Source organism: Panthera leo, chromosome F3 (genome assembly GCF_018350215.1).
Source record: "Panthera leo isolate Ple1 chromosome F3, P.leo_Ple1_pat1.1, whole genome shotgun sequence".
Taxonomy (NCBI): domain Eukaryota; kingdom Metazoa; phylum Chordata; class Mammalia; order Carnivora; family Felidae; genus Panthera; species Panthera leo.
The window spans coordinates 37,168,847-37,195,494 of NC_056696.1; the positions used below are offsets into that span (position 1 = coordinate 37,168,847).

Below are 26,648 nucleotides of genomic sequence, written 5' to 3' on the forward strand. Positions count from 1 at the left end.
TTCTTGTCTGCCTGCCTGCCTTTTTTTCCTTCCTTCCTTCTTTCTTTCCTTCCTTCCTTCCTCTCCCTCTCATTTTCATTCTCTCATTTCTTCCCATCTCTTTCTTTCTTTCTTTCTTTCTTTCTTTCTTTCTTTCTTTCTTTCTTTCTTTCTTTCTTTCATCTTTCCCTCCTCTTTCTCTCCCTCCCTGTCTCCCTTCATCTTTCCAAATTGGGCCGCTGTTCCAAGTCAGTTTCCCTAGAGGGAAGCAAGTCTGCCACCAGCATACCCCTCTGAGGTATCCAGGATGTGTCGGGACGTGAGCCATTCCTGGGAAAGCCGATGGGGGTGGTGGGAAACAGGCAGGCACTAGGAAGGAAAGAAGCAGAGAGCAGCCCCAGCTTCCTACTTTCCCTGGTTAAAGCTGGGCTGGTTCCTGCCGCTGCTGTGCGCTTCGGGCCCCTAGGGGGCTTCTGGTGGCTTGCATGAATCGACAATATCGGAGTATTGTGGACACTTTTTAATAGGGCCAAGGAGGGGCCACCGCTAACGGGAACAGAGGGAGACAGAACAATCCCGCCTCTTGTGAGGCGCAGGTCTGCCATTCTGCTTGTCAGCTCTCACCTTCCCCTCCTCCACCTCGAGGAGCCCCTTTCACATCCTCCTAAAATTGCGGCACATCCAGTTTTACAAGTCCCCGTCCGACAAGGGCAGTGGGAACAGCACGCAACAGGGCAGGCACCTAGTCCTTCAGGGTCCTCCACTTGCTGCCCGCATCGACAGGTTTCAAGGGGGACCCTGGGATCCCCAGCAGATTACCTGCAAACCTGAATTGGGTAAGAGAACACCTCACCCCACATCATGGTTCAGTTGAGTACTCCCCACTACAAGTCCATGCCTCGTCCTCTACATTCATTTTTCAAAGAAAAGCTTTTTTGCCACCAATAGCCAGAATCTTAGGTTCTCCTAGCCTGTTTTTCACTTTGGGGGGGGGGGTGGTGCTCCAGGCTCTGGTAGGGTGGAGGGCCTCTAGGAAAGGTGAGGAGACCTGCTTTTAAAAAGTGAGTTGAAGAAGACGGGAAGAGAGGAATCTCTGTTTAACATTTACTTATTTGGGAGCCCCTGCAACCTAGAGACCGTGAAAGTCCACAAACAGGAAACCCAAAGTTTGGAGCTGACATTCTGTGTGCCTTGAGCTGGGGTCTGATCTTGAACTTGGACCAAATAGATGGGCTTTCTGCCTCCTGCACAAGGGCGGGGACAATATGGGCTCCTTTTCCCCTTTAAAACATGATTACTGGGAACTCTTGGAAGGATGTGTGTGTGTGTGTGTGTGTGTGTGTGTGTGTGTGTGTGTTGGGGGGGAAGTAAATGCCCCCTCCTACTTCCCCCCTCCAGCCCCCTCCCCTTTGTAATGTTTGTCCCTGCTTGCCCATCACCAGGGGGTTGAGAGGAGTGTGACAGGTCTTTGTTGTCTGAATAAAAATCCGTGGCAGCTCCAGGGAGAGAACTCCTCCTACTAAATTATCAAAAATGGGCTGGCTTTAGTCTCTTAACAAATTGGACACAGCTACGGCAGGAGCAGTCCCCAACCCAACCTACAGGCACTGGGAACTTGCAAGCAGCCAGGGACCGCTGAAAATAGCACTTCTTTTTCTTTCTTTGTGTTCGAAACTATTTTCTTTCTTCGCCAGATTTTGTTTTCCTCCCCCCGCTGCAGTGTTGTTTCCCATTAGTAATTCGATCTCTCAGAGCAGTAAGATTCGCCTTCTTCGTCTCCTTTCCCCTCCGCCCCTGTTTGTTTGTTTTCTGCACATCTCCTTCAGGGAGACGCTGGGGTTCCCCCCCCCCTTCTTTTTTTCTTTTCCGAGCAGACCAATTTCCACTCCGTCCGCCTCTTTCTTCTTCCCTCTCTCCCTCTTGCCCTCTGTCCCGGAGCGCCTCTGCGTTCCTCCAACACGCAGCTCTCTGCGGTCCCTTCTGCTCCTTCACTCGGATGAGCTGAGAGCCGCGGGCGTGTGTATATGGAAATAGTGGGGTGCCGAGCAGAAGACAACTCGTGTCCTTTCCGTCCCCCAGCCATGCTCTTCCACGGGATCTCCGGAGGCCACATCCAAGGTATCATGGAGGAGATGGAGCGCAGATCTAAGACCGAGGCCCGCCTGGCCAAAGGCGCTCAGCTCAACGGCCGCGACGCGGTAAGGAAGGGCCCCCTCGGCGGCGGGAGGCAGGCGCCCCTGCGCGCTCGGCGAAGCCGGGTCTCCTTCGCTGGCCGGCCGAGTTGAGGATGGAGGGTTCCAGGGAACGTCCGTTCCCGGCTGTCGGGTGGGTTCTCTCCGCGCCCACTGCCTGCCGGGCTAAGAAACGGCCGCCTTTCTGGCTTGAAATGTCTCCGCGACCGAGACCGTGAGCTCGCAACTCTCTGCCGCAGCTGTTCCCGGCAGAGCAGGGAGGGCCGGGAGTGAGAGGATGGGGATGTCCTCTTCTGCAGCCCCCAACCTCTGGTCTCCGCTCCCCCCAGACTGCGGGCGCCTCCCCGGCGAGGGTGGCGGCCGGGAGGGCGAGCCGGGCGCGGGCAACGCGCGGACGGCGCGCGCAGCCGGGGCGTCCGGGCCAAGCAGGAGCCCAGGTGGCTCTAGTCTCTGGGTGTGGTGACCGGACCTTTGGAGAGCACTCGGACTCAACTGGGCCACCTTCAGTTCTCGGGACGCTCGGAGCTCCGCACTGCCTAAGCCGGCGATTTTCGGGGTCTCGGGCAGCCCGGCTCGGCCCCTCTAGCGAAGCGGGACGGCGTTCAACTTCCGGGCCGGGCGGGTGGAACGTGCAGGGGGAAACCTAATAAAAATCCGGAGGAGCCGGGCACCTAGCCCCAGCGCGAGAGCTTGGGAGCCCTTGAGCGGTGTAATCAACGACCACTGTTACCGCTATTCATATTAATGAAAGTCATGTCCGATTAATAAAGAAAACCAATTAATAGTCTATGTGCTTCCCTTTCCCACTTACGAGCCGGGAGGGGAAAACTGCAGAAGTCTCCGGAAATGATTTCAGCCAAACAGAGCTGTGCACATCCTTTGGCAACACACCGGGGATTGTAGCGCAAACTAACCCGGTACTCTGCCCCGAGCGGGTCAGTGGTGTTTGGGGTTCCACCAAGTAGCCGAGCTCGTGGGTGTTTCCACATTTGCAACATGAATTCTGTACCGGGGAGGAGGTGGGGGCTGGTCTGAGTAGAGGACGGGACTTTACTTTTCCAGGCCCGCCAAAGTTTTGTGGGGAAGTCCAACCCATTCCTGCTAGTCTTGAGGGAGATGTCCAGCGGTTACCTCCTTCTTTTTCTTTTTCCTTGCTGTGACTATCTTGTCTAAAAACAAAAAGCAGCAACCCAAACTCTAATTGCGTGGCGGGGCTGGGCTGGTCAAGGTGAGGTTTCCTCATCCTCGGCCCTGTCGGTGGGTCAGCGGGCGGGAAGCTTAACCTGGCCACTGAACAGATTTTCAGGACACAGATCTCCTGGGTATGTTAATGCCGGGGAAAGAGGGACTGTGCAGAGGGGACCAGACAATAGACTCTTCCTGGGAACAGGCACTTTATACCCTTACTGGGGAGGGGACCCATATCCCTGAAAAACAGAGAACAGCCAAATCTATCCAGATCAAAACAATGTAGACCAAATTGTGAGCACGGGTATAATAATCGCTTCCTTCCTTTTAACTTAACTCTGCCCATAGGAATTTAGAGAAATACAATGTCTTAAAAAAGTCTGTGTTCTTCCAAATCTCCTCTCCACTCCCCAGTAAAAATTTCCGTTGTTTAGTTTTGTGTGCGTTGAAAGCCACAATTTTTAGCTTGTACATGCGAATTGGGGAGCACCCGCCCAACCTCTGCTCAGTGCGGTCCTAGCATTTTAAAGAGGCTCGAGGTGGCCGACGCGTCTTTAGGTTAATAGTCCCAGGAGGATGCGCACGCCGGGTCCAGGCAGACACTACAGAAATGGAGTGAGTCGCGGCGGGGAACTTTTCCCCGACGTTTGCCTTTGCACTGTGGCCCCTGCCCCTGGAGGTGCTCCCCAAACGACTTGAGCTTCGGAGAGGGGTCTCGAAGCTGTGCGTCCCCACCGCACGTCCTCCTCAGCGGTGCGTTGTGCTTGCCTTGCAGGGCATGCCCCCGCTGAGCCCCGAGAAGCCCGCTCTCTGCGCCGGCTGCGGGGGCAAGATTTCGGACAGGTACTACCTGCTGGCTGTGGACAAACAGTGGCACCTGAGGTGCCTGAAGTGCTGTGAATGTAAGCTGGCCCTCGAGTCGGAGCTCACCTGCTTCGCCAAGGACGGTAGCATTTACTGCAAGGAGGATTACTACAGGTATTCCCGCCCCTATCGATCTCTTACGCCCTGGTACACCTGGCGCGGCCACCTGCCCGAGCCGGGGAGCCTCCCCTCGGTTCGCCCCCTTTCGCCCCTTCGGGGTACTGTTACCAATCCCGAGACCAGGGAAGTCCACTGCAGACGGGTTCGAGCTGAGCCACCCCCACCAAGGGCAGTGAGGATGGGTGGGAGGAACCCCCAAGGTCTGGAGCTGCCAGTGAATAGCACCCATTCCCGACACCGCACAGCTCGGTAGAGGGGATCTGGGGAAAGCTCCGAATCTTGAATGCACGCGTGTCTGTCGACCAACACCGAAGCGGGGTGTTCTCTCTCTCTCTCTCTTTCCGTTTACTACGAACGGGGCGAGATCCGCACCTTGGAAATGAACTGGTGGCCCAGGCGGCCGTATCCGGGTGTTATGTTTTCACAAGGGTGGCGGGAAACCGCGTAAATGACCATGAAAAGGAATAATCGCCGTTGGTGAAACAAACCTAAGCCACTCAGTTCTGAGTTCCATTCACGGCGAGTTAGAGCCGTGCTGGTCAGCCTGGAGAGTAAACTCGGGGGATGTTTTTTTGTGATGCGTCCCAGTTATTTTTCTGGGGTGGGAAAGAGAACAGTTATGTGCAAGTGACCTCGCTCTGCTCTCAGAGGAGAGAGGTGATTAAAAAAGAATAAGCTTTCCTCTGCGAACGCGTCTGTCTGAATGCTTTCACGTACACTCACACATCCATAAATATCAATAATAATAATAATACCACCCTTCATAGGATATTTTGTAACGGATGAAACGCTTTCCCTCGGCGTTGAAATTTAAGATTCTTTCCATAGCGTTCGAGTTAGCTAAGTGCAGGTTTTTGGTTTTGTTTTGTTTTGTTTGGCTTTTTGTTTGTTGTGTTTTTTTTTTCCTTTTAATCTTTACAGAAAAGGAAACTGAGGATGTTACCCAATTCTTCTTATTTTAATGTAAGGTTTTTTTTTGTGTGTGTGTGTGTTTTTTTGTCCTGGTTCACCAGAACAGGTCAAAAAGCAAACAAAATTAATGACCAAATGCAAACGGACCCGTGTCCTCTTCTCCCGGAACCCTCCTACGTGCCCGTCTTGGGCCACCGCTGACCAAACCCCAGGTGTCACGGGTGGGAGATGGCCCCGTCTTTGCCTCAACCAGCGCCCTGACTTGACGGGTTTGTTTTTCCAGAAGGTTCTCTGTGCAGAGATGTGCCCGCTGCCACCTTGGCATCTCCGCCTCCGAGATGGTCATGCGCGCCCGAGACTCAGTCTACCACCTGAGCTGTTTCACCTGCTCCACTTGCAACAAGACCCTGACCACGGGCGACCATTTTGGCATGAAGGACAGCCTGGTGTACTGCCGCGCCCACTTCGAGACCCTCTTGCAAGGGGAGTACACACCGCAGCTGAGCTACACCGAGCTGGCGGCCAAGAGCGGCGGCTTGGCCCTGCCTTACTTCAACGGCACTGGCACCGTGCAGAAAGGGCGGCCCCGGAAGCGGAAGAGCCCAGCGCTGGGAGTGGACATCGTCAATTACAACTCAGGTGAGCCCTGCTACTTTCCCCTCACCCCTCCAGCAGCCCTGGCCTCTGGCTGCCCAGCGGAGGATTCCACAGAACTCCTTTCCCGTCGGAGATCTGGTGGCAAGAGTGTTTTGCTTAACACTCCCCTTTCCTCAGCACACCTCCCTTTCGCTCAGAAGGAGGAGAAAGAAGGAGAGAAACAGAGGAGAGACAGAAGGAGAGGGGGAGAGGGAAGAGAGAGAGAGAGAGGGACCTTTATTTAGGTTGTGGCAAAAAACACATTCATAACCATGAGGCTGCAATGACTTCCCCCAAACAGGCAGAGCCAAATCCTTGTTGCCCATTAGTTAATGAGCCCATTAGTTTCTGGCTCCCAGTTGGAGCAAAACAGCCCCAGGGCAATTCCTGTGTGGAAGCCAAATTATAGATCCTGGAGGAGGTTTTCCTATATACTGAAAAAAAAAAAAATCTTCAGAGCCCAACTCCAGTCTGTCTAGAGGGAGCAGAGGCTGTGGTCACCAGCCCAGAGTTAATCAGGAACACAGTTGGCAAGAGTGTCGAAAACCAAATCCCTGGTCTTGGTGAAAAAGCAGCTGTAAGGGTAGGAATCACCCTCCACAGCTGAGCTGGCCTGCCCCTTGCATAGGTCAGGGCAGTCGTCCAGCCAGCTCATTCCCTGTATGATAAGCCACCAGGACCTCCAGAGCCCCTGGAAAACTGAAAGACACTCCAGGTCAGGACCACTGAGGCAGCGCGGTGGTGTGACAGGCCACCCTTTTATCCTCCACCAGCCTTCTGTCTTAATTAAAAACGAAATGCAGGCAACAGGCCTGAGAGCACACTTTCTCCCTTGCTTTGGGAAGACATGTATCACTTATCAATATCTCTCAATCATCCGTTTCCCATGGTTGGTAGCTTGCCCCTGCTCTGCATCCCCCAGGTGAGGATAGGGATGGACCTTGTCGAGCACGTCGAACTCCAAGCAGGAAGGAAACTCTTCGTAGGAGTTCCAGACACTGGGGAAAAAAGGGGGGTCTGGAAAGCCCCCAGGCTAATGCTTGGGAAACCTGGGAATCTCAGCCGACAGTAGACTCAGGCTAGGGAGTCCATTCTACCGGAAGGGACCCGAGGGACCCTCATTGTGGCAACCCTACTCTGTTACCATGAGCACCCAGGTACCAGCCAAAGCATGGACGTCCCAGAGCACAGATCTTGCTGGTTTTTGCCTTTCCGGTCCCCAGTGCCTGGTATGGTGTCTGAGCCATTGTGGCTCAAAGTTATCCAGTAGGATAGGTGATTTACCCACGGTCACACAGCCAGCGTGAACCATTTGGAACTAATAGGCCTGCTCGGAGCCCAGAGTTTCCTGGGGAAGCCTCTCAGGAAGGGCGGCTCCCCCCAGCCTTCTGCTGGGCTGCCTCCTGGGGTTCTCGGCTGATGTAACTGAGGAGAAGGAATCCCGACCCGGCCAGCGCGGCGCGCGGCGTCCCAGGGAGATTAGCGACCAGGGAGCTCAGCGCAGCGACGTTTGTCCCTAGGGGGTTCAGGCCAGGGTCGCTAGAGCAAGGGAAAAGGCCAGCCGGCTCGCTCCAGACCCCACCAGGATCGGTTTGTGGCGGGGCAGCGGGCGCAGCCCCGGGTTTTGCCAACCCCCGGCTGCGGGTCGCGGCCTGGCGCTCGTCCCTGCTGCACTTCCGCGGGGGTTTGGTTCGGGGCCACTTTGCCCAGCGCGCTCATTTCATCTCCTTTGATGCGAGGTCCCCGGAGCAGGACAGGCAGGGCACTAATTGTTCTTTATTAATAGAAGATGACATCGGAATCTCGAGCCACTCACCAAGGCCCTAATGCCCTAATTAGAGAGACACAGAGACAGAGACCGAGAGGCCGGGACCCACATAACCGGAGAGTCCTTGGGAGAGAGGGAATCCCTCCGCCCGAGAAAGTGTGCAAAAAGGTGGACATTTCTAGCCACAGGGAAGCAATCCTATTTTTTCCGCTTGTTTATTTAATCTAACTAGCTCAATTTGATTTCGCCTTGGATCTTCCTTTAGTGGGAAGAGCTGGGAGCTTTAAGGACAATAGAATTTAGTGATAGCTAGAGAATACAAATTTATATCTTCAAAAAAAAAAAAAAGAATGAAAATCTCCTTCCACTTAGGCCTTTAGTTTGTATATTAATGCCGCAAGATTTCTCGAGAAAGGTGATGCTGTTTAGCTCCTGCAGGAGGAGACGGTTGCTGAGGCCTCACTATCCGGAATTTGAACATCACAGGACCTCAGACTGGATGTCTTTTAATTAGTATCCACCCCATCCTTTCTGGACTTTTCCTAGAGATACAAACGAATAGTACATACTTCTTTAAAATCAGATGGAAATAAATAATCTAGAGAAACTGGATCAAAGATACATGACCAGAAATCAATCCCACTGTTAAAAAAAAAAAAAGGTTATGCATCTAACCATCTCTGCCAGTTTGTTACAAAACTAGCAAAAGAAAAGCTTCAGCAAATTGAAAACATGTTAAAAGGTAGAAAATGAGATGGACCCACAGTTTTAACTCATTATTTTTGCTTTCTTTGGGTCTTATATTGCCATCTCTGCTTAATTGTAAACTAGTTTCAGAAACAGTAGCATTGACACTAAAATGCAATCTATGAATTGATATATTTAAAAAAATCATATACATAAAATATGTTTATGATTCAAAGACGTCCAGAGAAGATGTGAAACGTGGCAAAGATCAGTTAGTGTTTGACATCTGGCAAATGCCTTTTAGTGAGAATATTACCAATTTAGTTAATCCTCCCGGTGCAGATCCCAGGCAGATATTTTAGAAAGAGACATAGTTTATTTGGAATCCTAGATTGAAAGGCAGCCCTCCAGGAGTGAAGATTTAGTGTAGGATAGGCAGCTCCTATTTGGGTAACTTAGAGATAGTGGCGAGACTAAATTTTTGCCAGTTTTTAAAATCTGCTTTCCTTGGGTTTTCTTGGAGTCGAAAGCGCCTGATAGTTGTGAAATTAGCCTGGCACTGACCCCTAGTGGTCTCCCAGGGATCAGTTAGTTCTCAGAAGGTTACATACCTTCGGAACAGAAACTGGCTTTAGTACAGGTGACCATTATTTCATCAGTGACTGGAAAAGAAAATATTTAGATCTTCTCACTGACTTTATGGTGTGTCAGATGTGTACTTATAGGTGGACATTTAAAGTAGTTTTAAGAGAGTTGTCATTCCATCTCATAATTCAGAGGGTGGGGGGAAACAAGTATACTTCTGAAGTAGACCCTGGGGAAACACAATCACTTGCAAGTTTATACAATGCATCTGTAGTTAAACACAAACAATTTAGGATAATGCACTGAGTTACCGTGTGGAAGAAGTAGATTGCTCTTTTTAAGTTGAGTAATATGATAACACCGTCACAGGAAAAGCATACAGTAATATCTGTTTAATAAAGAGCTAACAATCTTCTTACACACTGAACCATATACTGTGTGGAAACAAGTCCCATAATTGTGTTTAATGAACTAACGTTATCTGCTGAATTTTTAATCAGCAATAATGAATGTAGAATGCATATTTAGAAAAGCAGTTTAATCACACTGTTCTATGATTATTTTTCATAAACTTCATTTTAAAAACTAATGAGTACATAGTGAGGTTAGGAATCACATTCATCTCTAAGAAATAATACCTTGAGTTGGGGCAGTGGCTAAGGGCATTAGTTAAGCACTTAGTTAAGTCCTCTAAGTGTAATATTCAATCTGATGTGCTGTTCAGGAAAAGTTAAATGTTACTCACATACGGTAAGAATGAAATCTTATTTGAAGAAGCCCCAAAGCCAGGTGTGCCTCTTTGACCATTTTGTGGTGGGTACATTTATAATCTGGTTGTGAAATATAGCTCAGTTTACTAGAGATAAATATAGTTTTATAGTAGGTCTTAAGAGGCTGTTTCATCCATTTGAGGATATGAAAGTGCAATTCTGTAGAATATTTGAACCCAACATATCCCCCACTGGGCTAAAATAGGATAAAATGTAGCGTATATTCTTTCTCTTATCTCTGAGGGTATGTTACTTTTCTGGGCAGTTTAAAAGAAGGATATGTTCAACATTTGTATGTATATGGCCAACTTGGATTCCATTCAAGTTGACTTGGCTTTGCATTAATAGTCACTTGATTTTATTGATGAACAAAGATTCAAAATCTTGGTGGAATGCTTTTGAGTCCTGGCCCTGTGCTTGATGCAGGGGACCCAAAGGTGAATAGTATATAATCTTTCTCTCAATGAACTCATCTGCTCTTTTGCCAGATGTGCCCTCCTCCTTGTGTATCTTATGGAAATTTAAACAAAGGGAACATTAATTCATGCCTAATGTAATGTCTTCTTACAATAGAGCAAATTTCTTGTTAAATGGGTTTTGTGATGTGCCTGACCTCTTGGTTGATGGCCCAAACTACTGTTTCTGCTGATTATGCTGGTTTACCAGAAAGTTTCAGAACATAATTCTAACCAGAGCATAGCAGGCAAATAATATTTTACCAAGCAGAAGAGCTAATATTAAGAAACGTTTTACTTTCTTCAGTAAAGTAGTATGCCACCAAGTAACATGATCAGGTTAATTTTAGATATTCTAGTATAATGTGCTAAAATGTAGGATGATCAGATCTGAAAATACATTGTATAAATACCTGAAGTAAGGGTTTAAAGAAAAACAATTGCCATGCCCTTTAAGTTGAGAAGTTGGTTGAATCAGTAAATATTTTAGATATTCTATTATAATGTGCTAAAATGTAGGATGATTAGATCTGAAAATACATGTATAAATACCTGAAGTAAGGGTTTAAAAAAAAAAAATGCCATGCCCTTTGAGAAGTTGGTTGAATCAGTAAATATTTAGCAAAAAACATTTTTCATTTTGTAGTCATATTTCCTACACAGAGCCAGGAGGTTATTGGAAATGACCTTTTAAATGTGCAGCTTTACATCCTGGGGATAATGACTCTTAGGCTGGTTTCAAAGTCTGGGTCGTTTTACCCTCAATTCTGAGCAGAGCTCTGCAGGGAGAGAGATGTCACCCTCTTTCTGCCAGACAAGCCAGGGGCACAGCTCAAATCCCACTCACAAACATCCACAGCAAAGAGGGCCAAGATCTGAGCTGAGAAATAGGCACCAGCAGTGTCTCTGAACTGTGAGCTGTGGGGAGTGCTTCAGGCATGAACTGAGTGAAGAGAAGTCTGGGCTCATTCTCTTTCAGAAATATTTATTAAAATAACTCCAAGGGAAAACTGTTTTCTTCCTGGCATTGCCCTATATTAAGCAGCTATAGCTAAAAACACTCAAAAATAATATTCTTGGGATTACATAAGAAATCTACAAATTCTAATTTTGTAAAACTCTCCCCCTTCTCCAGCTACTTTCCACCTTTTTCCTGATTGAGAAGACTCGAGGAATATCAGAACAAGCTAAAAATTGGAACTGACTTAGAGTCTTCCTTAGTTGGTGGGTTCTCAGAAACTCTCAGATTGGAGAGAGATGAAATGGTTTGCATATCCCTCATGACAAAGAGCAGTGCCTTCAGGGAGTATGTCTCATTTCACAAACACAGACAAAGTGTGGAGTCTCTAAAAACTGTTGTGTGCGCTGTAGGGCAGGGTGCGGTTGTGCATAAACGTATTAGAGTCGATCCTTTTTACCCCTGGGATGTTTCTTTCACACTTGCGACTTCTTCATCTTCTCGAGCTTTCCAGCAACCATTATACAAAAGAGAGGATTTATCTAACATTTTTCCATTACAGAAACTTTGGTTGTGGCCACGTGAAGAGGCTGCTTTGGCTGACTTTGGTAATTAACCTCTGTCTTGTCTCCATACAGCTTATAATTGGGTCGACAGCCTTTCCCACCGTTGCTTTATTATCCTAGCATCGCACAGCCCGCTACCGCTACCGTTGCAGCAAGTGCGGGACTTCCCACTGAGCAGTTGTTGTTTGTTCACTGATCCCGCAACAGGTTGTAACGAGAACGAGGCAGACCACTTGGACCGGGATCAGCAGCCTTACCCACCCTCACAGAAGACCAAGCGCATGCGCACCTCCTTCAAGCACCACCAGCTCCGGACCATGAAATCCTACTTTGCCATCAACCACAACCCGGATGCCAAGGACCTCAAGCAGCTTGCTCAGAAAACAGGCCTCACCAAAAGAGTTTTGCAGGTAAGAAACCTCCATCATTGGCTGTGTATAAATCTCCCTTACCCTTGCCAGTAAAAACAGTTCTCTTCCCTGTTTAGAGCAATACAGATATTTCCTGTACTGCTTCTCATTAGTTTACCTTAGTTGTCTCCCCAGAGGGTGTGCGGAAATTTTGCAGGGGCTTCCGGGAGGGTGCCCAAAGAGAGACCCAGGATCTTCTGAAATGCAGCCACATTCTTCCTTCCTATCGATGGAGAGGTGGGGCCACCCAAGCCAGCACAGCTCACCTCACTGCTCTGCTAATGTGGGTGATGTTATTTGTACAAGTTGTGGCTTTAGAGATTTCCATTCACGTTAGGCTCAGTGCACAGACTTGAGGGGGACCCGCTGGTGCTGTTTTACTTCAGCAAACTCTTGGCAGCCTCACTCACATGCCATGACCTTCCAAATTCAGATCGACCCTTTTCTTTTTTTTTTTTTTCATTTTTTCAACTCCGGAAAAGCCACAGCCATGGTTAATGTGTCTCAGCAACCAAGTGTAGCAAGAATTTTCCCATTTTAACAAACTGTAGAGCAAAACTAAATACTGAGAGTTAGACCTGCTGTCCAATTGTCTTTCTAGACTTGTAAGGGTAAGAGTATACAACTCATGAAATTATAGTGGGTTGCTGTGGGTCACCTGTGATCTTCTACTTCTCAGTGACAAAGAGCAGGCATTTAAAATTCCACCGACCAGTTTCTGGCTGCTTGGGGTCTGTGGCCCTGGGTTTTTCCTATGTGGAGAATAGTTATCACGTGTCAGACTCAAGAACAGCCTGAAATCTGTTTCAGTGATGTTCATTTCATAGGAGTCCTTCTTACTTTGTGAAACTTTCAATGACCCTGCCTTTCCTCATTCTCAAAAGATAACAATCGCTTAAGGAATCAGGATATAGTTTCCCCCTTGTATCTCTGTGCTTTCATGTCTATGGTATCTCCATTTAAGCATCAGTTGTCCCAAGTGGCACTTGTTAGTGCTGGGGGGATATATGCAGTTGAGAGGGAGTACCCATAGTATTACTTGAAATACTCTGTTTAAAAAAAAAAAAAAAAAAAAAAGCCAAAAACCAAAAACAACAAAAACAAAAACAAAACAAACCCCAGCCCTTCTCTCCCAAGAAAAATAAAAACAATTATATTTAAAAAGAAAACATACTCTCAAAAAAAGAAAAAGAAAAAAGAAAAAAAGGAGGCAAGAAAAAAAAAAAAGAAAAAAAAGGAAAGAAAAAGAGAGAGAGAAACAAAAGAAGTCTAAAATAAACATCGGTAAAGAAATCAATTGGGATTGGTTTGCAGGTTTGGTTCCAAAACGCACGAGCCAAATTCAGAAGGAACCTTTTGCGGCAGGAGAATGGGGGTGTTGATAAAGCTGATGGCACGTCGCTTCCGGCCCCGCCCTCAGCAGACAGCGGCGCTCTCACTCCACCCGGCACAGCGACCACTTTAACAGACCTGACCAATCCCACTATCACTGTAGTGACATCCGTGACCTCTAACATGGACAGCCACGAATCCGGAAGCCCCTCACAAACTACCTTAACGAACCTTTTCTAACATTGGTTTTTGTTTTTGTTTTTGTTTTTTCATTCTTCCTCTTCTTTTTATTATTATTCTAATTATTATTATTTTATTATTTACAAGATTTTTTTTTTTTTCTAACCCACAAGATATTTGGGAAATAAAAGCAACAGCTTGGTGTGTAGCATCTGCAGCCACTTGGCAAATGAGTTTACAGAATTGTCTCCTTTACAAAGTGTTTTTTTTTTGTTGTTGTTTTGGTTTTGTTTTGTTTTTTTTTTTTTTGTTTTTGTCTACAATGTGTATTTGGATTTTTTTTAAAAAATTAATTAGAGCTTTCAGTTGGTAAGGAGAGTTTTTGAATTATTCTAATAAGTGCCTCTTAAAATTGTATGTTACTTATTTCCAGAATCTCGAAGAAAAAAAAAAGTGGTATGATAATGGGCAAATAATCATATTCCCAATTAAATGATTAGGTTAATAAAGAATCAGATAATTAAAGTTATTTTTTAAATCTTGCGATTGTATGTATACTTATGGAATTTTGAAAACTTCACATTGTTTTTTTTTTAATTTTAAAAGTGAAAAAATGTTTTGATTATTCTTTCATCTTACAAATGAGGAATATGATTAAACAAAAAGCATTAACTATAGCAGCTCTAAATATTAAAGATTAATTAGGTGAGAAATCTGTTCTAGCAATGTGACTTTTCCTTCTCTTTAGGGGTGTACATCCCAGGAACACTTGTTAGTTATTTGCTTTTCAACATTTGAAAAATATTTAAACTCCCTGTGTATCTATGAAAATTCCATATAGAGCTTGAAATTCTATACTGTTAACCTAAAGCTAAAAATGATAGTTCTAAAACCATTCTTTCTAAATTAATTTTTTTTCCTAGGGAAAATGGAAATAAGCAAAATATAATTTTTTAAGAAGTTAAAAAAAATCAGTATAATTTAATTAATAGCTCTATTAATTGGCTTCAGCTGTACCATGATATTGTATCTGGCATTCTATATGAATTATGTTAAAAAAGAAAACCTTAGTAGACTAATATCGACAATGAGAATTCTTTGGTTTGTTTTGCTTTATTTTACTTTGGCATAGGTTGATATATTTGTCAGAAAAAAAAAAAACTTTTCTGGCATTACAGATTTAAAGTTATTAGTCTTAAAGTAGATAAACTCAGAAGCCTCGTGGATGCTGATCTGAATATATTTCCTAGTTTACAGTAGCATTATTTTTCTTTTAATTTAAGCTAAAATCTTAATGGTCTGGGCAGTGGTGAATGTTCATCTATACGCTTCTGTTGTAGTTAAATACCAATTAGATTGTGGATTTCCTAAAAAAAATAAAAAAGAAGTCAAGATATATGTCTTGCTTTAGTGGATTGTTAAGAATAACTTTGCACATATTCTCCACTTTTTGGACCCCTTAAATCTCCTTTGGTGGTCGAAGTGGCTATTTAATAGATTTTAAAGGTGTCCTTCTGGCTGTATAAATGTGTGGTTACATATTGACAGTTCACTGCCCACATTAAAGTGCATTATTGTAACTTTTGCTCAGGGTCTTTAGAAAATTAGCACAGAAAGTAGCTTATTTTTTAAAAAAAAGATGATGGAAGATAAGTTAACACTGTAACAGAAGAAAGGTGTGATTGCCATTATATATTTAGCAAGTGTGGTTATCATCTTATATGGAGCTTAAATCTTGACTTTTCATATTTCTATTACATTTTGGGCATTTACCACTAACCAGACCAAACAACCTTGGTAAGGCTGAGATCTTATTAATACACTTTTACAGGTAAAATATTGATACTTATAAATTTTGTTCTTTGACAGAACAATGTATGGTACTATAGATCTACTTTATTAAGTAGACTAATTATAACTCAGTTCTCCTACGTGCCTTATGATATAACTTGGAAGTAAGTTTGTGAAAAATCAGGATATATGTGTTGTTTGTTAAATTAACTGTTTTAAGCCCTTTTGACACCTCACTAGTTTTGTACTGTTTTACCTCTTATTTCCGAAACTCTTTTTATGGTGTATCCTGTTAGAGGGGACAGACATGTCATAGAAAGCAGTTGTGCACTCTTTCAAATATAGTTGATAAATTCAATAATCTTATATATTGAGCTTCGTGTTTATAGTACAGTAAGTGGTCTAGCAAAATTGTCCATGTTTCTTTGTTTATTGATAAATGCATTGTATAGAAACTATTTCCCCTAAATATTTATGGACCAAACAATTGTGATATATCCTATTAAATTTGTGTGAATAAACCATTTTGAATCTAAGGAGTTTTATTTCCCATCAATTTAAGGTTTAACTGTACTAGTGTGTTTCCAATATCTATATGTAAAAGCTATTAAAGTGGGAATACAAACAATTTTTAAATATTCAAACATACAAATAGTTTTCAGATTTCCAAACTTCTGATTCATTTTAAATGTACACACCGTTGCATATGCAATGTAATTCAACCTCGAATTACCTTTTAATATATTTTCTTATAATAAAAGTAATGCCCCACCGATTTGACTCCGCCCAATTTTTAGAATTAAAAAAAAAAGATAATTAGCAGACAAAGTAATTGCATGAAAAGAAACTTAACTATGATTAAGATTTAATGTTAGGTCTATTGAGCACAAATGGATATTTGTAAATCAAAATAGAAATTGCAGACCCCTAAAAGCCAAGTTGCTCTGTAGTTAATAAATTGTCACTATGATTTTTTTCAGGGAGAACAAATCTTGGGGCATTACAGCCAAACATCCCGACGTTTGAAAATTCCCTAAAGTATTAAAAGAAGGGGAAAAGTTTGATCGGAAATCCACTGCAGTGAAGACAAAGACAATATTAGGTTATGATAATCATACATTTTAAAATCTATTGAGCCAAAAAAAAAAAAAAAAAAAAGAGAGAGAGAGAGACAGAGAGAGACTTAAATGTCATTTACTGAATGTTAACAAAAATTCTGTTCTTTATGGTGTCTAACACAAATGGAGGCTTAAAGTTATGTGGTTTAAAACAAAATTAGTTAAGCCGTGTATAAACCAGAGCAACCTGGCAGTAATATGCCCACCCCATATTTGAAGAAAATTATTATTGCTAAAAAATCCCACACATTTGTCAAGCACAGTAGTTGTAAAATAAAGTCCAAAAACATTCATTTCACCTGCTTGCTAATGTGTATTAGTCCTATCTGTTGATGGCATTTTCCAATTGTAAATTCAAAGAAAAGCTATCACTCACTTGAGAGTATAGGAATCAAAACCCAGTAATTTTAGTATTATTGTTTATTACTTCCTTTTTAAACAGAAATCTCTGCATGCACTTTTACATCTGTCACTCCTAGTGTACATCTCTGTATGATGACTTATCTTTGCTGTTTCTTGTATGATAAATAGCTTTCATTAATAAACATTTTATTTGACACGAACATAGTTAACTTTATGTTAAATACACACTGTTGAAATTACTTTTGAACACTGTCTTAAGAGGCAGCACAATACATTTCCAACTTGTTATACTTAGTAAAAAAAAAAAAAAAAAATCCAAACAATATAATGAGGTTAAATTCTGGTAGTCTAGGATAAAATGACTTACTTGGTTTTTAACTTTTCATGACTTTTTATTTGTTGTATTCAATTGGCCCATGTATTAAAAATTACCAAAAAAAAAAAAAAAAAACCCACAGAGAAAACACAAATTACAACAAAAAATAAACCTTAGACTAAACTATCATGTAAAATTTCAGCAACGTTTTTAGATTATTAGGGTAAAATTTATAGATCCTGTGTAAGTTTACATGTTTGCTATGCAATGAGCAAATTTATTGAAGTATACAAATATATTCTGAACTATGGAAAGATCCAATCTTTGCATAGTTCAAATTACATATGATATTACAAACAAAGGAGCAAGTGGAAAGAAAAACAAATATTTAGGAATGAGGTTTTTTTAATTGTTAAAGGGAATATTTGAAGAAAGAATTTTTTAACGATTCCTATTTAGCTGTATATCCAAAGCATATGTTAAACAAATTAACATATAACTTTCCAGAAAAGTTTTCATTATGATGAAATTTTTATTATATACAAATGAACCCTATGTAAATGATGTAACTTTTATGAATGACAGACATTAAATATTTCACTTACATGTATTCTCAGAACTTTGAATGTTTTCTTAAATGCTTTCACTTCCTGAATACTAAAAAAGGAAAAAAAAATTAAAAGAGAGAGCAACTTACTCTTTAAAAAAATAAAAAAAAATGCAATGCATCATGACAAGTAGACTATTTTGACTGATCATGAAACATGTTGGTTTTGTCAGGAACTTGAATGTTTATGCCTCATTGAAACCTCATCCATGGCTATAGCAACTTAAATAGATTTCCAATACGTTTGCACCCCGTTTATTCAAATCCTCGTCCTACAACTTTGCTTTCTTTCCCTGTGCTGTCACCTATGGCAGTTTCGGTTAGAAATATCTTGGAGCCTCGCCTGGTTTTACAGACCTTTAAATATTTGTCTGGTATGTGAAATGCGGGAGGAGACCAAAGAGGGAAAGAACGTAACTGCAATTAGACATCTGAAAAAAATAATACAAATTTGAAACAGGCACATTTTGAAAAAGTAAAAGAAAGGAGCACTAATTATGTGAGTGGGAAGAGGGAAAAAAAAAAAAAAAGCATGTGATGTAGAGTTGGAAGGTCTGCCATGCTTTCCCATGATGTATGGCAGTTTTTGAGTCTAGGCAAACCACACACTCATTCTTGGGCATGGAAGAGAGGGATGTAGACTTCTCAGAAGGGAGCAAGGTACTAAATTTTCATAGTTTCTACCTCCCGGATGCCTGGGTTAGTCTAACTTCTGGCAAATTGATCTCGGGCAAAAAAAGCTTTACAGAGAGTTAGCATCTGTCCCCTTGGGTGAGTAGCCATCTTAATGCTGACTTAGAGAGCGAGTAGGTTTTTCATACCTCAAATAAGGATAAAACTCCATAATAAAGGACCCAAAGCAAACACTTTTAAGACTTTTAAGGTGATTTTTCATCACCTAAAAAACAGATCGCTTTATTTAACAAAACCCCTGTAGAACCCACAGCACACTCTTTTCCAGTAACCTTTCTTTGAAGTCAAAGCATTTTATAAACCACATTTACATAGCATCTCATTTTGTGTTGCTCGAGCGCTTGCAAAGGGCATCATGGAGAAAAGCGTTGGAAGTGGGAAGTTCTGGAATGGAAATGTGGAGTCGTGTCATTCTAGGCTCTTCAGGAGAATACTAAAGATGATACCATTGTTGTCAAAGATAAATATAAACCCCTAACTTGGTATGGAGTTTTAATTTTCAACTGTGTGTTAAACAAAGCTATCTTGTAGAGAGTTTGTGTACTCTCGAGGTGATTCAATACTTTTTATGTTTTATGGTCTCTAGACACAAGGATTAAATAAGGATACTATCACTCAGTCCAAATTAGTGAAATGACATTGTACTTTCTTTGAAACCATACATAGATAAACTCTGGATTGGCCTTTCAAGTATTTCATACTCTTAGCAATTGAGAACCAACTCTGAATACTCAAATAAGTAAAAACCGTCTAATGTAAAGCCACAGTCCTTTGCTTTACAGCCAAAGTGAAAACAGGAAGTTATTTTCTTTGTGATATGCCATTGATTCTGAAATATTTTTATAATACTTACTCTGCCCTTCCAACATTTTAGCAGAATAAAATTACCATTTACCTTACTTGCAACATAAATTCTAAGTTAATGTCTTATTTTTAATGCCCTCTGGGAAGATTTTCATTTTATTTTACCTGTTTCCAAACCAAAAAAAAAAAAAAAAAAAAAAAAAAAAATCAGAACTGTGCATGGGATTCAAGGAAAAGTCTATGAATATGATGTGAGTAGCAATATAATCACCATAACAAAATTGTTTTTCATCTGTGCTGCAAAATAGATATTTTTTTTAATCTAACATCACTTCCCACTTCCAACATTTCTTTGTGAATATTAATATAGTAAATGCTCCCTTATCATGCATCACATTAGCAAGTTTTTCTTTCCTTGGATTACTAATTTTTGCTTCTTTGCACTACATTTATCTTGTGCTGAAATGACAAAAAGCGGGCGAGAATAAAGATCCAGGTATTAGCCATATGTCAAAAGTTCCTGGTGTGCATTTCTGTGTACTTTTTCTTCACATATTAGAATTGTCAGGAACAATTTTTTCCTTTGGAACTTCTTGTTTACATCTTGCATGATCTTATAAATTAATCTGAAGAGTAACTGAATACCTTTTATGGTTATTTGAAAATAAAATTTGCTACAAATAAGACGCTTCAGTCTCTGTTGTCTCATATTATGCATGAATATATTATTTTTTTCTGTACTTTCCCACTCAACCAGAAAATATTAACCTCAAAGGATATTTAAATTGTTATTTGTGACAAATATACAAAGATGAAGAAATTCAAAGGTGAAGTTGCCTTTACATATTCCGCTTCTTTTCCTTTTCCAAAGTAGCAAAACTCACGCAGGGCTATCGGCTTTAACTTTGACATTCAAGGGTTTTGACAGCTTGCATCATTCAAAGTTATATTTATTATTCAGTAAACTTTAATTCTATAGAATAAATGCCCTTTATGAGATGTGATTTTTGAAAAGCACAAAGGTATTTCACCATTTCAAGCAGCTGGAGCTGTTTGAATTCAAGAGTGGTTTTTCAGAAGAAAAATAGAGTGGAGAATTATTTTAAATATAATATTTGTAGCGTCCTACCAGATTGACCTAGATGCTCCACAGGAATTTTAAAGAGCTATAAAAACCTCCAAAATGTTATGATGTAAATAATTAAATGATGGTATTTTTCTATGATGTAAATTGAGACGGCTTATTTTATAAATACACTTACATAGTTACTTTATTATTTCAGCAGAGATATGCGGTCTCCTTCTGCCTTTTTAAATGACATCTTTATATTTCCAAGGGTTCTAATATAGTTCTTTATTCAGTTTCCTTCTGAAGCATCACCAGGCAGCGTGTGTGTGTGTGTGTGTGTGTGTGTGTGTATCTGTGTGTGTGTTGTAGACTTTCTTTCTAACACTCATGAAAAGATATATATTTTTAAAGAAAGAAGGCTCATCTTTGTAAACCAATTTTTAACTAAAAGCAAAACAAAAAAGAAAAATAGTGGCAATTTTCCTTTAGTTGGAGATATTGTAATAGACCTACTCTTTGTTAACCTAACACGGAGCTACGTTTCCAGAAGTGTCCCTGCTAAATCAGGAATCTTTCTAGGTTCTATGTAGGTTACTGTCTTCAGAGAGCTTGGCCACAACTTTGTTTTTTTACTACAATTATGTTGCTTTTTTGAACTTTCTGTTCAACAAAGTTTTGGTTAATGTTTATATATCAACATAAACAACCATAACAACAACAAAAAGAGGAGGACGAATTTCATTGGAATGAATAGTTTAATTTATTTCATCTATTAAAAGAGGCACACTAGGTTTCTTTCACAATTCAGAGAGGATATATTTTGGTTTAGATTGAGCATTATTAGTCTGTTAAGGTGGCCGGACCTCAATGAGTTCATTAATGAACAAGAAGTATAAATCAGTTCATCCACCCATATATATGTACACAAAAGCAAATATTATGGTATGCTAAATATGCATGTTATATAATAGACCAAGCTAGAATCTGAGGCTTCCCAAGAGACATTTCACCATATATGCACCTTTAATAGCCTGAACACCTAACTTTTAAGTGTTGGATTATGAAGCATATGGTATCAATTCTGGTATTCTATTTTTCTAGAGTACCTTGTACTGGAATGTATTACCAATATAAATGACCACTATGGGTTTTGTTTTTGTTTGAATTTTGACTCAGATATAGATAAACCCATGGAATCACTCTTGGTGCTAGAAAGAGCCTTTTTAGAATGTCTGGTTCAAATTCTTATTGATTATTATTATTTGCAGTTGAAACAAAGCACTGAGACAGACATGTATTGTTCTTAGTTCAGACATTTGTGAACTTCACAAAAGTATGGATATCAAGAGTTTCAGTTTAAATCTCTGAGGATCTGTTTTTTTAAAAAAAGCAAACCATTGCTGAAGCAGTATCATTGCAGCAATATACTAATACCTCCTATCTATAGCTACTGAATTGTTAGTGCAACTTATATTTCATTTAGAAACATCACAACTGGGGCATCTGGGTGGCTCAGTCAGCTGAGCATCCAACTCTTTTTTTAAAAAAAATTTTTAATGTTTATTTTTGAGACAGAGAGAGAGAGACAGAGACAGAGACAGAGTATGAGTGGGGGAGGGGCAGAGAGAGGGGGACACAGAATCCCAAGGAGGCTCTAGGTTCTGAGCTGTCAGCACAGAGCCTGATGCAAGGCGTGAACCCGTGAACCGCAAGATCATTACCTGAGCTAAAGTTGGACACTTAACTGACTGAGCCACCCAGGCGCCCCAAGCATCCAACTTTTGATTTCGGCTCACGTCATGATCTCACGGTTTGTGGGATTGAGCCCTGCCTTGGGCTCTACGCTGACAGCGTGGAGCCTGCTTGGGAATCTCTCTCTCTTTCTCTCTTAACATAAGTAAAATAAACTTAAAGAAAAAAAAAGAAACCTTACAATTATTACAAAACGTTGATGACTTTTACTTCATGGAATTTTCTATAAATGTTCACAGTTTCTATTTAGCTCATCAGCTGCTCTCCCCCATTCCTCTAAAATTCTCTTTCATCTCAGTTCTATTCCCATTGCACTATTGAAACATTTTCCCTTAAGTTAGCAATGATCTTTTTCTTACCAAAATCATGGCGTTTTCCCTGTCTTTATTCACATTTGCTTTCCTGCCAGATTTTACACCCCTTATTACTTGCCTGTCTTTAAAACGATCTCCCTGACTGGCATTTGCCACGGGCAGTGCACCTGCTGCTTCTCCTCCCCGGCTCTGCTGACTCAGAGCGAGCACATCACAGTCCAGCACCACGTCTCCTCCCCCTCTGCTCGCTTCTCTCCAAACTGCATTCTTTCTTAAAGGCTCAACTTTTTAGTGATGACCCCAGATATATTTCTTGGGATATTCCCACCTACCTGTTCTGTTAGTTGAAGGGCAGCATAAATGAAATTGAACACATTTTTTTTTTTTTTCTTCTCTTCAGCCAACTGTCCTTCCGGACTTTTCCATTTCTGCTAATGAGATTACTCTTCTCCTGGTCATGCAGGCTGGGAGTCATCGAGTTACCAATTTTCCCATTGCCTTTTCTTTTAAAAATTATTTTGTACCATTTTGCTACCAAATCCTACTTATCCTTTTTTTTTTTTTTTTAAGTTTATTGATTTATTTTTGGAGAGAGAGAGTGCTGAAGGGCAGAAAGAGACAGGAAGAAAGAGAGAGAATGACAAGCAGGCTCTGCACCACCACCACGGAGCCTGATGCGGGGATCCAACTGTAAGATCATGACCTGTGCCGGAATCGGGGACTGGAGGCTTAACTGACTGAGCCACTCAGGGGCCATCATCTTTTTTTTTTTTTTTTTGTATATCTTTGGTCAATCCTCTTGATCTCTTTTTGCCATACCCGCTACCACTATACTCACTGGAACTAGGTTTTCCTAGCTTGTGGGAAGATATTCTGTGTAGGAGGTCATAAGGTATTTCAGATGTATTTTGGATTATATTTAAACGAATTATATGACATAGCTTTCTTACTAATGTAGAATCATGTGACCTAAAAGATGGTGGAGATTTAAAAAGAGCCTTGTTACCTTTTATTTGGAGGAGGTGGAGGAGAGCTTTCACTGTCCGTGTATAACTGGAATAGAATATACTTATCATTAATTTTACTTGATAAAATTTTAAAATAATTGATTGTGTATTGAAACAAATGGGACACACAATCGGAGAAAGTAAGTGTTGCTCAAACTGGGAACATAAAATCTTCTAGTTCAAAGAACAATTTGGTATGTAGGTGGACCCCAGTTCCTTAGGAATACCCAGGTGGAGGAGTTTGAGAAGTACTGGAGTATAGGAAGTCTCCAAGACTCTTCCTGGCTCCAGCCATGTGACAGGTGTCCGAAGAAGAAGAATCATAGGCTTTGGACAGACAGACCTGAGTTCATAGTCTACCTCTTCCCCTGAGATTCTAGTCGAAGCCCCGATTTGCCCGCATTCCTTATACTGCAACTACAACTTTGTGGGTCCCTTTATGTCTCATTTCTCTCCACTCAGAAGCCTTCCTGTATGCAGCAAGGGTAATCTTTCAAAATACTGACTTTCAGCTACACCTTCTTCTTCAGGAATTGTAATGGATTCCCACTGTATGTATGATTAAATAGAAACTATCCGAGAAAGCTAAGGTTCTTCATAGTATGACTGTTTTACCTTTTCAGTTTATTTTTCACTCCTTCCCGGCACTAATCCTTCCTTGTCAGTATCACAGGCTATTCTCACTGTCACCATTTTGCACACCACATCTTCTCTATTCATAACATTTTTTTCATTGCTTCTTATCTGCCTAAATCGTAGATTTTTTTTCTTTATTACTTATTTCTTGCATAATACTAATATATCAACATTTCAGAAGAAATAAAATCACCTAATATCTTCGACCTGTCATATAGCCTCTATGTAGTTTTTTTCCATGCTCTTTTCCAGTTCTGGTATTTTTTTAAGAAATTACAGGGGCGCCTGGGTGGCTTGGTCGGTTGAGCGTCCGACTTCGGCTCAGGTCACGATCTCGCGGTCGGTGAGTTCGAGCCCCGCGTCCGGCTCTGTGCTGACAGCTCAGAGCCTGGAGCCTGTTTCAGACTCTGTGTCTCCCTCTCTCTCTGCCCCTCCCCTGTTCATGCTCTGTCTCTCTCTGTCTCAAAAATAAATAAATGTTAAAAAAAAAAAGAAATTACAATAATTTTGATAAAGCTCATAGAGTGGTACCTGGGACACGAGAAATAATAAATGGTAGTTGATTTGAATCTCAAAACTATCATTTCTTAAAATTATTCTGATTGTATCTTTATGAAAATTGTCTTCACTAGCACTTGTTTTTTTAATTTATTAAAAACATTTAATTCCAGTATAGTTAACATACAGTGTTATATTAGTTTTAGATGTGCAATATAGTGATTCAACAATTATATACAGCACCCAGTGTTCATCACAAGTGTCTTCCTTAATCCCCATCACCTACTTAACCTGTGCCCTGCCCACCTCCCCTCTGGTAACCATCCATTCATTCTCTACAGTTAAGAGTCTGTTTCTTGGTTTGTCTCTTTCTTTTTTTCCTTTGCTCATTTGTTTTGTTTCTTAAATTCCACAAACGAGTGAAGTTATACAGTATTTGTCTTTCTCTGATTGACTTACTTCACTTGTTGTTAGCTCCATCCATGACATTGCAAATGACAAGATTTCATTAGTTTTTATGGTTGAATAATATTCCATTGTGTGCATATATCTCATATGTGTGTGTGTGTGTGTGTGTGTGTGTGTGTGTGTGTATTTGTGTGTGTGTGTGTATCACATCTTTATCCATTCATCTTTATCACATCTTTATCCATTCATCTCTCAGTGGATACTTGGGCTGCTCCCATAATTTGGTTATTGTAAATAATGTTGTCATAAACATAGGGGTGCATATATCCCTTCAAATTAGTGTTTTTGTATTTTGGGGGTAAATACCCAGTAGTGTGGCTTTACTGGATTGTAGGGTAATTCTATTTTTAACTTGTTGAGGAAGTTCTATACTGGTTTTCACAGTGACTGTACCAGTCTGCATTCCCACCAACATTTGTGATGATCAATGTCGTCCTTCCTGACCCCGGCATAACTCACTGTATGTCCCATACACTTGATGTGAGTAATGTTAGGTCTTTATTATATATACATTGCAAGTCTAATTATTTCTTATGTCTCCCTCAAATATTATACCTGTTTTGAGAAAAGGGATGATATCTTATACTTCTAATGTCTCTCTAAAAGTGCTAGGAAAACAACAATTGCTTGGTAAGCATTTTTAAAAATTGAATTGTGAAGCAGTAACTTTTTCATAGATTAGTGGATAGGATAGACTGAAGAAGACCGTTTGACTTGAACTCAAGAGCAGCTTTCATTATGAATTTCTACTGGCCCGTATAATTCTTCATGATGTAAGTCAGGGGAAAGTTTACAGATATGGGTCCAGCGGGACTTGTTCAAGTCTTACTTTCCATCTTTAAGACCAACAAATGTTTCTTGGGGTTAATCTCTCCAGAATGATAAGCATATAACATGGCATATAATGTAGCATATAACACCCATCACCATTATCCATTTCTGATATGGAGAGCATTCCAGGGACTAGTCCTGGTGCCTCGACCGGGAAGCACAGGATCTCCTTGCCCTAAGCCTTTTGGTTATGTTACTATTTTGTTTCCAAAATAGTAAGAGATCCATTTTGTTAAGAGAACTTACCACTCTTAGTTTTTGAAGGTGCACTTGAAAAGAATTTAAAAACTCAAAGAGCAGCATCACTAATGATAAAAACACAATCATACTACTGAATCATAATGTCTTACAGGAAGACAAAGGCATTTATTTCTTGCCCCCATCACTTGTCTGTCTTTCTGTTCTGAGTCTTGATTTGCGTGAGATTGTGTATTGCCCTGACCAGACTTTCTTGTATATTCACCAAGCAGACTTCGCATTTCGATAAGCATAAATATTTTTTTTTGGTGCCAGATTAGTGTTAAGCTCCATTTTCTCCTCTTGCTGGCACCAAGTGCGTCTAACACCTAACCAACAACATTATCGTATCAGGGTATAAATGCAGAGCGAAAGCAAATTTTACACATAGATCAAAGTTTGGTATGAAACCTTTGCGGTATTCACAGCCTCGCTTCCACAGGCTGCCTCATTCAGTCGAGAATGCCCATGTTAAGAGAAGGCAGCATGCTGTTTTCTTCCCAAGAGGCCACAGCTCATTGGTGTTTATAGACCCTATTATT

At 41.4% G+C, this 26,648-nt stretch overlaps 1 protein-coding gene across 2 annotated transcripts; it reads left to right on the forward strand.

Annotated features, from left to right (window-relative positions):
- Positions 1 to 1,418: 1,418 nt before the first annotated feature.
- Positions 1,419 to 17,309, forward strand: LHX9 (LIM homeobox 9). Of its 2 annotated transcripts, none has more exons than XM_042926079.1 (5): positions 1,419 to 2,177; positions 4,135 to 4,337; positions 5,539 to 5,894; positions 11,888 to 12,090; positions 16,374 to 17,309. In XM_042926079.1, the coding sequence occupies exons 1-5, from the start codon at positions 2,004 to 2,006 to the stop codon at positions 16,428 to 16,430; spliced, it is 993 nt and encodes a 330-aa protein (XP_042782013.1). In that variant the 5' UTR covers positions 1,419 to 2,003; the 3' UTR covers positions 16,431 to 17,309. The 2 variants fall into 2 exon arrangements, with proteins under 2 accessions (XP_042782013.1, XP_042782012.1); XM_042926078.1 differs by lacking the exon at positions 16,374 to 17,309 and adding an exon at positions 13,405 to 13,662.
- Positions 17,310 to 26,648: the final 9,339 nt, after the last annotated feature.